Source organism: Trachypithecus francoisi, unplaced genomic scaffold (assembly GCF_009764315.1).
Source record: "Trachypithecus francoisi isolate TF-2019V2 unplaced genomic scaffold, Tfra_2.0 Lachesis_group5, whole genome shotgun sequence".
Classification (NCBI taxonomy): domain Eukaryota; kingdom Metazoa; phylum Chordata; class Mammalia; order Primates; family Cercopithecidae; genus Trachypithecus; species Trachypithecus francoisi.
In genome coordinates, this window is record NW_022681470.1 from 104,465,762 (window position 1) to 104,481,214 (window position 15,453).

General features: G+C 34.3%; 1 protein-coding gene across 9 annotated transcripts in view; it reads right to left on the reverse strand.

The window, feature by feature from the left end:
• Nucleotides 1–15,453, reverse strand: part of MAN1A2 (mannosidase alpha class 1A member 2) — a 175,889-nt gene that overhangs the window by 96,108 nt on the left and 64,328 nt on the right. For all 9 annotated transcript variants that reach the window (XM_033199475.1, XM_033199482.1, XM_033199481.1 and 6 more), the window contains one exon: nt 5,327–5,421. In XM_033199475.1, coding sequence (XP_033055366.1) covers nt 5,327–5,421 — 95 coding nt within the window. The remainder of the gene's footprint in view (nt 1–5,326; nt 5,422–15,453) is intronic.

A 15,453-nucleotide genomic window follows, 5' to 3' on the forward strand; every position in this document is an offset into this window, starting at 1 on the left:
AAACAAAGGACATAAAAAGGCTATCCATTGAGTGAATAAAATAAACTCAATCTCACTCAAAAATTAATAAAACAAACATTGAAACATGATTTTATATTTGCCTATCTGATAAGTAAAAGTAAACCATATTTTCAAAAGGTTAGGTAAGAGTCATTCTCACATACTTATTAAGGAAATGTCAACTGGCATATCCTCTCTAGAACACAGTACCTATCAACAGAAAAAAAAATGTACATAATTCTTTGATCCACTATTTCTGCCAAAGTCATACCAACACATGTATATATACACACACACACAAGCACACACACACACACCATTTCCAACATATGCAGGATACTTCATCCAATATTTTTTGATAGTATTAAAATCTAGAAATAATCTATTAGTTCACTAATACAGAATTAAGTCAATATTTTCCTAAGCATTATATTATGAAGCTCTTAACAACAATGAGATAAATATATATAAAGTGTTGATACAAAATATTTTTCTAGACTTATTGCTAAATGATGTAAAATGTCAATATTGTCAGACTGAATAACAAAATTTGGATTATGATCCAAACTATATGCTGTCTCCAAAAGCAGCACTATAGTTAATACAGTGAAGCTGAAAATAAATGGAAAAAAGATAAACCATGAAAACAGTAAGCATAAGGTACAGCAGCTACATTAATATCTGATAAACTTCAAGACAAAAGCATTACCAGAGATGAAGACACACTGGAATAACAAAAGGCTCAAGTCATCGGAAAACATATAATAAATGTCTAAGTACTTGAGAGTAAAGCTTCATCAAAATGCATGAAGCAAAAAATTGACAGAAATAGAGAACAGACAATTCCACAATCATACTTGGGATATTTTAACACTTCATTTCAGGAATGCATAAAACAATTATACCAAAAAATCAGGAAAGATATACATGATCTAAACACCACTAACCACCTTAACCTAACTGATATATACGGAATGTTACATCCAACAACTGCAGAATACACATTCTTACCAAGTGTATTTACCAAGAAAGACTACGTGCTGAGCTATAAACAAGTTGTAATAAATTTGAAAGGATTCAAATTGTAGAGTAATTTTTATGACCACAATGAAATTAAATTAGAAATGAAAACAATAAGATATCTAAGAAACCACCTAAAATTTGGCAATTGAACCACACAATTATAACAAAACTAATGCATCAAAGAAAAAGTTCTACAGGAAAATGAGAAACTATTTTGAACTGAATAATAACAAAAAAAATATCAAAATTTCTAGAATGTAGCTAAAGCAGTCCTTGGAGGGAAATTTATAGCTCTATAGAAAAACAGTAGTTTATGGCAGGAAAAGAGAGAAAGGTATAAGATCGGTGTAGAAAGATACAACCTACAGTTCCAATGTTAGAAGCCAGAAAAAGAGCAAAGTAACTCCAATAAGAGAAGGAAGTAATAAAAATAAACCAGAAATCAATAAAACCAAAAACAAGTAAAAACTGACAAAAACAGAAGTACTTTTTTGAAATGATTAACAAATTTGACAAATGCCTCAGTGAACTAGTAAAGAGAAAAGAAAGAATACAAATTACTAGAATCAGGAATGAAAGTAGTTGTTGCTACAGAATCTACAAAGATGAAAAGTAAAAAAGAAAGTAACACAGGAACAACTTTACACCAAATTTTCTAATTTAAGTGAAATAAAGAAATTTCTTTAACTAAAACTGACACAAAATAAAACAAAATCTGAATATAAGATATATGTTTATATATACCTTATATATATTATATAAATGTATATATAAATTTTCATATATACGTATACATATAAATTTACACAAACACACACACATGAAAATTTGGGCAGCGTGCAGTGGCTCACACCTGTAATCCTAGCACCTTGGGAGGCCAAGGAGGGAGGATCACTTGAGCTCAGCAGTTTGAGACCAGACTGAACAAGACAGTGAGACCCCATCTCTACAAAAATAAATAAAACTACCTGTGTGTGGTGGCACACACCTGTAGTCTCAGCTACTAGAGAGGTTGAGATGGGGGGATCACTTAAGCCCAGCAGGTCAAGGCTGCAGTGAGCTGTGATTGTGCAATTGTACTCCAGCCTGTACAAAAGAGTAAGACCTTGTCTCCAAACCAGCCCCCTCCAAACACACACACACACAAATTTTGTGATTAAAAACTTTCCAACAAAGAAAATTTCTGGCCCAGGTAGTTGCACTTAGGTCTATCTATCAAAGAGTTAAGAAAGAAGTAACTACAGCACTCCACGAATTACTTCTGAAAAAAACGATTTTAATAATTTAATAATACCTCATTTAAAGAGGGTAACTCACACCAAAATTTGACAAAGGCATTCCAAAAATAAAATTCCTACCAATATCCATCATATAATTTCAAAAGGTATTAGGAAATAAAATACAGCAAAATATTAAAAGGATACATTTTGGCCAAGGAATATCTAAGAAATTCAAGGTTGATTTAACATTTGAAAATCTTACAAGTAATTTACCATATTAAAAGAATAAAGGTGAAACACCTTATGATTATCTCCATAGATGGAAAAAAAAGTATCTGGCAACATTTAATATCCATTCATGACAAAACAACAACAACAACATCTCAGTGAAATAGGAATAAAAGGAAATTTCTTCAATCTTATAAAGGAAATTGATGTAACTGATGAAAACGCCACAACTAATGCCATATTTCAATTTTTTTAGAAAAGCAATATTTCAAAGCTTTTATGGAAATCTCGAAGAATGTAAAAAATATAGATGGAGACAATTTTTTCAACCAATACTGTAAACTAAAAGTTATAAAAGATATATTTGAATATATAAAAGTTTAAAACTTATTAATCATAAATTATTATAAAGATAGACCAACAGACGAGTAGAGAGAAAAGAATTCTATGATCTACAAAACACCTTATAAATTAATTAGAAAAAGACAAAGAAAGAACTCAAGCAAGACTCAGGAATAGACAATTCACAAAAAAGCAAATCTACATGTCCAATAGATTTATGAAAAGGATGTTCAAAAAATACAAACAATGAATATTTTATAGCAACCACTGTGTCAAAAATTAAAAAGAATTTATACCTGCAGACATTTAAAGACTCTCACATATTGTTGGTGGAAATGTACTACAGCCTTTCTGGAACACATTTTGGCCATATCTATTAAATTTTAAAATACATATCCCTTTTATCCAGGAATCCTACATCTGGAAATCTGTCCCACAGATAAAGGAAAAACAAACAAAAAAAAGGCACATGCTCTTTGATATAGCAATCGTGTTCTTGAGAACCACTGTCCAAGAAATAAAATTCCTGCTACATAAGGACATGTATAACAGGATGCTATTGTAGCAATGTTTGTGGTAGGAAAATAATGGAAACAAATACCACTGATATGAAAATTAATGAATAAATTATAGTATAACTATCCCATTTCTCACTCGGTATTCATCACAAAGATTTATTTAGATCTTTATTGAGTAACTTGGAATCATGTTTCCATGGAGTATTACTGAGTGAGAAAGATAAGCAGAAAAGCAAGCCACTAAAGTGATAAAACAAAGATTACAAAAAAAGCTCTGCTTTTATTTCTGTCTGCTGTATCATACTGTAGAAGATAAATACGATAGACTATTAAGACTGATGGAAGGCCTATGTGTGGGAAATGCGTAGACCCCAGCCAAAAAAAAAAAAACTTTAAAAAACAGGTAAATAATGCTAGGTGCAGTGGCTCACACCTATAATCACAGCACTTTGGGAGGTAGGAGAATCGCTTGAGCCAGGAATTTGAGATCCGCCTAGGCAACAAAATAAGATCCCTTCTCTGCAAAAAATTTATTTAAAAAATTTTAAATAGGTAAATAATTACATTCATGATATAAAAACTCAAGTAAAATTATGTATTTGTTTATATACCAAAGGAATTAAATTAAAATTTATCTTATAAAAAGCTCACAGCATGGTCCTTGGAAACCTTTTTACTTTAATCTCAATCTTAAATTAGAAGTTCTGCAATTTAATCTTGATTTTCAAGTTCTTTTCCTCTATGTAGACAAACAAAAGAACCTCCACAGTCTGTCTTCCTACTGGAATTAAGTTTTAATTATTATCTAAGTAGATAATAATGTCTGATTCTGACAATGATCCTGAAGGAAATATCACAAAATCTGCAACAAAACTAAGGAAAGAGAACAAGTGTATACACAACATCACTTGGCCATATCCTTCCATGGAGCTTGCTCTGGAACTCCAACCAGCTTTTTCCTCACCAAGGAGGTAATCTGCACTATATATAGTGCATGAAATCAGAGATAGTAAAGTTAGATTTAATGTTCAGTATTAAATGCTGCTGACATCTCAATGTAAATCTAAACTCAAAGTTCTTCAATTAGAAACATTTTACTAAAATCGAGTCATTTTTAAAAATAATGTCATAGATTCACATCTCTAGAAAAATAAACGTTCCTAACTTTTATTCTAAAGGGTCTGAAGGCAAGGAGAACAACAATCAAATTTTTAGGTAATTTCCAAATTCCAACATTATGATGAATAAATTTTACTAGGAGAAAAAATGAACAGAACAAATTTCAGTCAGCATAAATTACTTAAACGCAAGTTCAAATATGTTGACATTATTCAAATGTTAATTGTATATCTTTACATAAATATAAAGTTGTCCAAAGAAAACATTTCATCTATTTCTATGTAAAAAACCAATGTTTTCAATTAGAATAAAACAGATTATAAAGAATGATGCTTAAGAGTTCACTTTGAACTTCAATAGCATAGATGCTATAATAAAAACCCCGCAGTCAACATCATGAATTATGTCTTTCTTTATCTTTAATATGATATTCAGCAATAGGAAGCCCTCATTTCTAGGTATATTATTTTCTATTTTCACTTAGAAGATCAGCAAGTGGTATATAAAAAGAAAAACAGGGGGAATGTACTTTGACCCTATTCTAGCACTAAATGGAAACGAATAAGCAAATAAAAGAAACAAATACTGTATACCACACAGGTGAGGAAGAAAAATCTAGACTTAGAGAAACAAGTGGTAAAAACTGCAATGAAGTGAAGACAGCTAACCTGTTTCAAAGTAAAGGACATATTTTAAAAATCAGAAAATGTTTTAAAGAAACACATTTATGCATATACACAGAAGAAAATAAAGATTATATATAGAGAGAAAAACAATATAAGTCTTTAAAAAATGTGGGGGTGACTCATTAGAAATTTCTAAGACTAAAAAGGTCAAAACAATTCTTCCAGAATAAGAATACCCATATAGAGTTACCTTTTCAAATTCACCATTGCCCAAGGAATCCCAGTAGGTGTGTTAAAGGCAGGAAGGAGTTTCTCAGCCAATTGCACTGCTTTAATCTTGAATATCTGAGATTTAAAACATGAATATTCATAAATGATAGCCATTAGGAGGCATTTACTTATTGTGCTCTCTCTCTCTCATAGTATACATAGCACAAAGTACTGGGTACACGGGAGTACAGGGTGGGAAAAAGCATCTCATTGGTACCATGCAGCATCTGGCAATCAGAGACTATGTTTGCAAACTGGATACTAAGGAAAGCTAACCATGCAAAGGCCTGAAACTACAATTAATTGAAAAGGAAGGACATAGTTTTGGTGTTGATAGTCTATTTTCAGCTGGCAAAAAATTTAAGAAGAAACATTAGGCTATGGATTTTTCATCCAAGGTAAACAGGTTTAGTTCAAAATATAAGCAAAAGAGGTAACTTAATTTGCATAAATGCCCTTAAGTTACTCTGAATATGTTATGTCTCAAAATTTTCCATCAAGGTTTTATCATATTATTTAAAAAAAGGAAAGAAAACATTTGAGTTCACATGCTAAGTTTATTTTGAGAGTTATAAATGCTTCATTTGTCAGTCCCAATTGCTGCTTTTTTGATATCCAAAATTAATTGCCTAAATATCAGTGGTTTCCAAACTTTTAAAATCATATAGATAGTAAAATTTCTACTATTTTCTTAGCATGTAGTATTATCAAGATGTATATAGTAAAATTTCTACTATTTTCTTAGTATATCCCAACACATAAGTGTGTGTACTTAATTTTAGAGACCACTCACTTAAAGATTCCAAACTGTGACTGGGTCATAATGTTCTGTTAGGAAAAGTAGCACATTGTCCTATATGCGTCAAGTCTATCCCCTCTCAAATGGTCTGCAAATTGATTGGTTACTTAAAATTCCATCTTTTTACTGCAGCCAAATACTTTTGATAAAAGTATTATTAGATTCTACTAATAATATAATAAGTAGTTGAAGATCTGGAATGAATCAAAATTTTGAGTTGAGATTATATTATAACAAAGCATACCAACATTACTGGGGATAGAAAACATTAGAGAGAAATACATACAAGTAGATAAGGAAATATCATAGAGGTAACGTATCCCCATTACTCTCTCCTTCATGTACTCACCTGCATTCACTCTGTCCCTCATTAAGATGTTCCAAAGTTCCCTCAACAAGACAAAGTTCTGCCTCAGCAGAACTTTTAATTAGATATACTCACACATCTACAATTTACCATTTCCTTCAATATCTACTTTAACATCAAAACTCCAAAGAAAAACATTATAATTTAAAGTCAAAGTTGTAATAATGTTCTCATATCCATCTCATGAATTAGGAAAAGCAAATGTAAAATCAGTTCTCTCTTTATTAACATTTACATGCTAGTAAAGACAAGTTACCTTATATAGCAAACGGTATTGCTTCTGTTTACCATGAAGTCAAAGGAATCAACTTTCTTATCTAGGAACTAATATTAATACTACATATTTGTTAATCACACATTTTTGTATCACATCTTTTCTACATACAAAATTAAAAGTGATAAAATGACCTACAAATATAAACTTTTTCTCAATAGAAAGCATGCTCAATTCACTCCCAGAATAAACCAATAATATATTGTCTAATTTTCAGCTAAAAATATTGTGTCACTAATAGCAATTAACATATAAACAGTTATAGTAGACAGGTCTAAAAGAAAACAACACCCTGATGTCATTGAGAAAAAAATCCCTTACATAGTATATAAATCTTAATTTATTCACAAATATATAAACTCTTTAACAATATATTTTAGACTTATCTTCCCTATTTTCAGAAAAATATTTTGGTAGGCAACAGCAATAGCAAATTAGTTTTCAGTATGTAATGCAGGCAAATAATACAAAATCCAAACAGTATCAAAAGTAAAAAATTAAGTCTCTTTTTCAGTTCTGTCCCTCAGCCACACAATTCCTTTTACAATGCAACCACCTATTAGCTTCTTTGTATTTTGTGCCAAATCAGTTTCATGGTATACGTGGTTCCTGGTCATGTCACATAAAATCCTCATTCCCAAACCCTTACAAAAACAGAAATTCTGTTGCAATTTACACACACTCAGAGTCTCTGTCTCTCTCTAACACAGAATATCACACATTCTGAACTTGCTTCTTTAACTTATTGTTTTGTATCTTGGAGAGCTTTCCAAAGCAGCCTACAAATGGCTACCATCTCATTCTCTTTGGTGGTTGCAGAATTTCCTCTTTTATGGATATACTGTAATTTATTTACTCAGTCCTCTATTAATGGACATTTGTTTCTACAGCATACGGCTATCTAAGATAAATTCCAGAAGTGAATTTGTTGTCTCAGTCAGTATAAGCATTTGAAATTTTGGTAAGTTACTACCAATTTGCCCTCCGTATACGTTTTACTAATTTACATTTCTACCAGCAATTTATGAGTGGCTCTTTCATGATATCTTCGTTAATACAAAAGTTATCAAACTGTTGACTACTACCCATCCAATGGTAGAAAAAGGATATTAACTCATTTCTTTTATTATGAATGTAACAGATACTCAAAACCCATTCAAATCCTCTTTCAAGCATACCTTCATGTATTACAGAGAATGGAAAGTTATACATAACATTTGCCAGACTCCACTCCAGCTAAGGGGCTAGAATGACCAAGGCACTGCCAAGTATAAACAAGTATGTGACATTTAGAAGGAACAAGTGAGCACACTGAAGCAGTGGTCACATGATGGGAGGCTGCTTGTCTTGGAAGCACTGTGGTGGAGGTATTTGATTCTTCTGTGGTAATTCTAATAGAAGTTCTAGTGACTGGTCTCTGGCTTCACAGATACTATAGGGGTAATGAAGACAATAAAACTGGTACTCATCAGCTACATCCTATGCTTAAGCATTTCTCCTGGCTGCAGGGATCCAAGTGTGTAACAAAAGTATCTGATTTCCTAACTTTCCCAAAGATTGTCAGCTATCAGTACCCTCCAATAAATCACTAGCTAAAATGGATTCTGGTTCCTGAAACTAGGACTCTTGACTGATAAAATGATGAAAGTAAATAAATTATTCACAGGTTCAAGAGTCTCAAAAGTACTTAAAAGAAGACTTCCAAACATTTCATTCATAGAAAAAAACTTTCATGTATTGATTGTATGTAAAATGTAAAACCTTCCAGTTATTTTTATCAGAATAAATTATAAGTAATGGAACTACACTAAAATCAGTCCTAGGTTTTGAAGAATTAGGATCAGAAGAATTGACCCTAGGTCCAGAAGAACTGGAAGAAATAAAATTTAACAGACACAATGTAGCAATATTACGAAGAGCTTTAAAGTATAAGTAATGAAAGTCAGGCTGGGAGTAGTGGCTCACCCCTATCATCCCAGCACTTTGGGAGGCAAAGGTGGGTGGATCACTTGAGGCCCGAGGTTTGAGGCTAGCCTGGCCAATATGGTGAAACCCCATCTCCACTAAAAACACAAAAAATTAGCCAGGTGTGGTGGTGCGCGCTTATAGTCCCAGCTACTCAGGAGGCTGAGGCCAGAGAATCACTTGAAGCCGGGAGGCAGAGGTTGCAGTGAACCGAGATCACACCACTGCACTCCAGCCTGGGCAACAGAGCGAGACTGTCTCCAAAAAAAAAAAAGAAAAAGAAAAAAGCTAAGACAACACAATAGGTAACACAGAACCACTGTAGATTCTTGAGGAGGGAAGTGGCATTAGGATCTATATATGCTTCTTATGCTTGTTTTATTTATTACAGTACTTAAGTTACCATGATAATATTTTTGCAGCCTATTCTCAATCAAGCAGTCAATGTGGGAGTGTTAAATAGAAGTCAACAGTTTAGGCCGGGCGCGGTGGCTCAAGCCTGTAATCCCAGCACTTTGGGAGGCCGAGACGGGCGGATCACGAGGTCAGGAGATCGAGACCATCCTGGCTAACACAGTGAAACCCCGTCTCTACTAACAATACAAAAACTAGCCGGGCGAGGTGGCGGGCGCCTGTAGTCCCAGCTACTCGGGAGGCTGAGGCAGGAGAATGGCGTAAACCCGGGAGGCGGAGCTTGCAGTGAGCTGAGATCCGGCCACTGCACTCCAGTCCGGGCGACAGAGCGAGACTCCGCTTCAAAAAAAAAAAAAAAAAAAAAAAAAAAAAGAAGTCAACAGTTTAGAACCCTCAAATGGCTCCCTATCTCACTCAGAGCAAAAGCCACAGAACTTAACAAGGGTATATACCTATATCAAAGATGTATCCCCATAACCTTCTATGGCTTCACCCCCTCCTTCATGCACTCTCCTTCATTCACTCTGTCCCTCACACACTCTACATCAGCTCCACTCACCTCTTTTGTTGTCCTCTAAGGATGCCAGGTATGTTTTCATTTCACCATCTTTTCATTTGCTAGGCCTATTAAAGGTTCTTAAAAAAAATAGCCTCACCTGCTAATCTCCTTCAGGTCTTCACACAAATGTTACCTTTTCATGGACTCCCTAACCATCCTATTTGAAATGTAAAATCCTTTATGCCCCATCCCGCTTCCTTTTTCTCCTTGGGGGCTTATTGCTAACAGTGTATGTTCCATCATGTATAATGACAGAGATATATGCTGAGAAATGCATCATTAGGTAATTTTGTCATTGTGCAAACATCATAGGGTATACTTACACAAACCTAGATGGTAAGGCCTACCACACACCTAGGTTATATGGTACAGCCTATGACTCCTATACTACAAACCTATATAGCACATTACTTTACCGAATGTTGTAGGTAATTTTAACACAATGGTAAGTATTTGTTTACCTAAACATAGAAAAAGTACAGTAAAAATACAGAATACAAGATTAAAAATGGTGTATCTGTACAGGACACTGACCATGAACAAAACCTGCAGGACTGGAAATCCTCTGGCGAGTCAGAGGATGAGTGGTGAGTGAATATGAAGACCTAGGACATTACTGAACACTACTGTAGATTTAAACACTGTACACTTAGGCTACACTAATTTATTTTTTACAATTATCCTTCAAAATAATAAATTAACTTTGGCTTACTATAACCTTACTATATAAACTTTTTGGTTTTTAACTCTGACTCTTTTATAGTAACACTTAGCTCAAAAACACAAATATATTTTACAGCTGTACAAAAATATTTTCTTTCTTTATATCCTGATTCTATAAGCCACTTTCTATTTAAAAAATTATTTTTTTACTTTTTAAACTTTTTTGTTAAAAACTAAGACACAAACACAAACATTAGCCTAGGCCTACACAGGGTTAAGATCATTAAAATACCCCTAGGAAATAAGAATTTTGCAGTTCCATTATAATTTCATGGAACCACCATCATATCCATTGTTGACTGAAACACAGTTATGTGGTACATGACTGTATAAGTGTATACATACACACTCTCTCACACATCTATCTTATTTATTCCCTATTTCCCCCACAGTAAAACATAAGACATAGGGGTACAAGAATTTCTTTGTTTTAAATCTGTTTGTTCTCAATGCTTAAAACAGTGCCTAGCATATAGCAGATGCTCAACAAGTATTAAATAAATTAAGACAAAAGGCGCAGAGATTTAAAATAAACAAATTATCTCCTCCCATTTCCATACCAACTCTATCCCCCTAATATGTGATACTAACAGGCAAGGGCTTTAAGGACTTTTTAATATGTTCTACAAAAATGTTGGGATGATGATGATGATGATGATGATGATGATGACAAACATATTAACTCATAATCCTCACAACAAGCTAGTGAGATAAGTATTAATTTTGCCCCCATTTCACAGAGTAGAAAAACTGACATAAAATGAGTAAGTAGTGTATTTCCCAAGGTCAGACAGGTAGTTAAGCAGTTAGTCTGAATTTAAACCCAGGCAGTCCAGCTCTAGAGTCCATGTTCTTGACCACGCACACACACACACACACACACACACACACACACGTGCACACACATGCATACACACACTCCTACACCTTGCATTATCTAATCTTAATTTTTATAGTTAATAAATTCCTCAAAAATATTCTATTAATTGATGTGTATACCTTTTTGTCTTTTATCTTGTATCTTCCCTCTTGAATGACAGTTTGTCTAATATAAAATTCTGGGTTGGTAGCTATTTTATCTCAGCAGTTTAAAGATACTACTCTAAAATCTTCTGACATAAATTGCTACTGATAACTCTACTGTCAGCTGTCATTCTTTTTTAAGTAATCAGCCCTTTCTCTTTGGTAGCTTTTAATATTTCTTCTTTGTTCTTGATTATCTTTTCACATATTATTTGTTCCATTAAACTCATCTGAGACTTCTACCAAATATTCTCTGAAACCTCTCAATGTACTTTCATCTCTCAACTCTTTTGCTTATTTTCCCTCTTTCACTCTCTATACTGCATTCTGGATAAATTTTTCAGTATCACCGTGAGCACGTGTACCCTTAAAAGGCTAGATGGCTGTCCCTCAGGACCAAGTGGAGGTCACACACAGAGATAGAAACATATTCACACACACTTCCCTCTTAAAAGGAACCTGCAAATAATAATTTTAAAACTCACAATGAAATCTAAGATTTTACTATACTTGCAAGCTAGTAAGTCAGCCTGCCACAATTTCATAAATGTTGGCAGAAGACACAAGACTCCTGGGTCAGAGTTAAAAGACTTTATTATTTATAGTAAAGTAGCAGCCAAAGCTTCAAGTTCATTTGCATTCACTGTATATGCCCCACCTCCATCCCTATTGCACTGGGATGATGCACAGGGCCCATGATGAATGCCTGTACACACAGTGGGTTACATTATAGGAGAACATTCAGCTTGCGGTATCTCTTCTATAGTAAGTGAAAGTAAGCCTGTTTATCCAGGGTAAGACATTACCTCATCCCTACAAGCACAATTGTGATTATACGGGTAAAGAGCAGTCAGGGACTTGCATTCCTGGTACATCTGGCACAAATGTGCAGGGAGAGATATGCTCAGGCCCCAATGTTGGATTGCTTTTCTAAGACTTCACATCAGCAAGGGGAGTCTCTTCCTATAGCAGCAGCTGGATTCATTTGGAAGTTTCTCCAATACTCTTAGAACCAGCTTTATCACCCTCAAAGACATCAGTAACTATCACCCACCCCAAAGACATCAGCACCAGCAATAACCTGCTAGCCCACTCTCATCAGAGGTCTGAGTTTCAGCTTTGGATACTCCTTCCTCTTAAAGTTTCTAAGTTTTACTAATTAAAACCTCTTCCCCATCTTATGTCAACCCTGTTTGCTTCCTGTAGGAGCCACCTCTGTGATTCCTATATTCTTTTTAATCTAGCATTTACCTAGTTAACAACTTTATACCTAATTAAACTTCATATTAAATTTTCTCTGTTCAAGTAACTAGATGCATTCTATCTCTTAACTAGACTTTTGACAAATAAATAATCCATATATATATATTTTTTTGAAATGGTGTCTCACTCTGTTGCCCAGGCTGGAATGCAATGGCACGATCTAGGCTCACTGCAACCTCCGCCTCCCGGGTTCAAGTGATTCTCCTGCCTCAGCTTCCCGAGAAGCTGAGATTACAGGCGTCTGCCACCATGCCCAGCTAATTTTTCTATTTTTAGTAGAGACAGGGTTTCACCATGCTGGCCAGGCTGGTGCCAGGCTGGTCTCAAACTCCCAGCGTCAGGCAATCCGCCCGCCTCGGCCTCCCAAAGTGCTGGGATTACAGGCATGAGTCAACGCGCCCGGCCAATAATCCATATTTTATTATCTATTACAAAATATTTGCTTAGTTTAAAAAGTAGAAAAACTAAAAAACAAAGTTTAAATCATAAACACTTCCTCTATCTTGAACCAAATACTATTAACGTTTTTGTGTATTTCCATGCCTTTTTTCTATACATAACATACAATTAAGTAGCTGGATTTTTATTCCATGTTTGGCTGCTACTGACATAATAACACAAGTAACTTTTCCAGTTTTACAAAACTGTCTATTTTACTATATCCATATCCTCTTCTTTTTATTCACTCCTCAGCCTATTCCAACATGGCTTCGGCTGCCATCATTTCACTGAAACAGATCTTACTGAGGATTGGCCACATATGTGAGCAAAAGCTTTTTCAGTTATTATTGATGAGTTCTTCCTTAAAATACATTCTTCCTTTGTGTTCAGTCATCCTATCATCTCCCTGCTTCCTTTGGTTTATCCTCATCTATCTGGCCTTTGATGTTGTATTTCTTGGGGCTTGATTCTAGGCCCCTTTCTCTTCCTATCCAAAATTGTCTCTCTAGACAATGTCACAATGTGCTTGATTTCAATTATCAGCTACCCAGCAACTGACTCCCAAATTTATATCTCTAGTCAATACTTTTCCATTGAGCACCAGACCCATTACATGTCTCTACTACTTATTTTCGCTTAAATATAACAAAATCTCCTCAAACTCAAAATACCTAAAATTAACGCATGATCTCCCCCCTCTAATCTAGTATTCTTTAAGTGTTTGCTATTTAATAACTATCCTACCATCAATCTAGCACCAAAAACAGAAAGCTGAGAAACAAAATCAATTCCTTCTGTCTTATATTTCCCTCCAAATATCACCCAATCCATTTAAATTTATATCCAAGATACCCTGAAATCATTTATATCTCTCATCTCTACAACATCATCTTAGTACAAGTTGCCATTATTTCTTGGCAAAATACTGTAGTGACTAGCTGACTGAATGGATACACACACACACACACACACACACACACACACACACACACAGCTGTAACCAACTACTGGTCTATAACTTGCTTTAGTCACTGAATATATCAAGCACATTTTTCCTAGTTAAAATATATCAATTTAGGTTTATAGTTGAACATTATCCTACGGTAACAGATATATCAATTTATTCAGTCACTCTCCTGTGGATGAATATTCAAGTCTTTTTCAAATATTTTCTACTACAAACAGTACTGCAATGAAACATCGTTTCAAGCATACCCTTGTGTATGTACTCTGTTACTTCTAGATAAGAGATTCCTAGAAGTGGGTTGCTGGGTCAGAGTATTTTAAATGTTAAATATTTACTTCACACAGCAAAATTATTTTCTGAAAAGATAGTATCAATTTATATTCTAACAGTTTATCACACATTTGGTAAAATGCAAAGTATACATTTAATTACATATTATACATACAACACAGGTACATTTTATTGCATATAAGTTAACTTCAATAAGGTCTTGAAAGTCTCTATCAGGCAAAGAATGTGGAAGAGTGACAGACTATTACAGAGAGAAAATCATGATATAGCTCTATAAACACAGGGAGATAAAACAATGTGGTCTAAATCAATAGTTTCATAATACTGTGGTTTAATATAAGTGTTAAGTCGGGAAAATCTTAGGAAATAGTAAATAGATCCCTCAGACGATCTCTTTTACAGCTTTTGACCTCTTTAGAAAGTACTCCCTCTACTTTCTATGGAAATTGTCATTCTATCTGTCTGACAAACAAGAAACTCCATTCCATCTATTACCTTAAAGCTGCTGCAAATGCCATATAATCATGTTTCCAAGCCTCCTCTGCCACTAAGGTAGTAAGCAACACGACCTTTGTTTTGTTACTCAGGGGTATGTAAATTAGGTTGTAAGGGGAAGTTACAGACTGGAGATGGTGGGGAATCCATTTAGCCATTCAGCTAACAGGTAGTGTCAAGTTCATCTCATTTCCAAAAATTTTTAAGGACAGTATCCAGTATCAGTGGGGCCATCAGTGCAAACTGCAACGTGTATGCGGTAATGACTACAACAAATCAGTATTGCGACGGCATTCCTGGCTACACAGAATTTAGAAACAAAGGAGACATACAACTGTCATTATTTGCAGACAACATGACTGTGTATCTCAGAAATCAAAAGGAATCTAGCAAAAACACTATACAAGCAAATATGAACAAGGTATTTTTCTTGCTTTCTTGCAATGCTAAGATTTTCAGTACAATGCTAAATGTAAACAGTGAAAATCGAATACCTTCCTTTATTCCAGATCCTTGGGTAAAAACA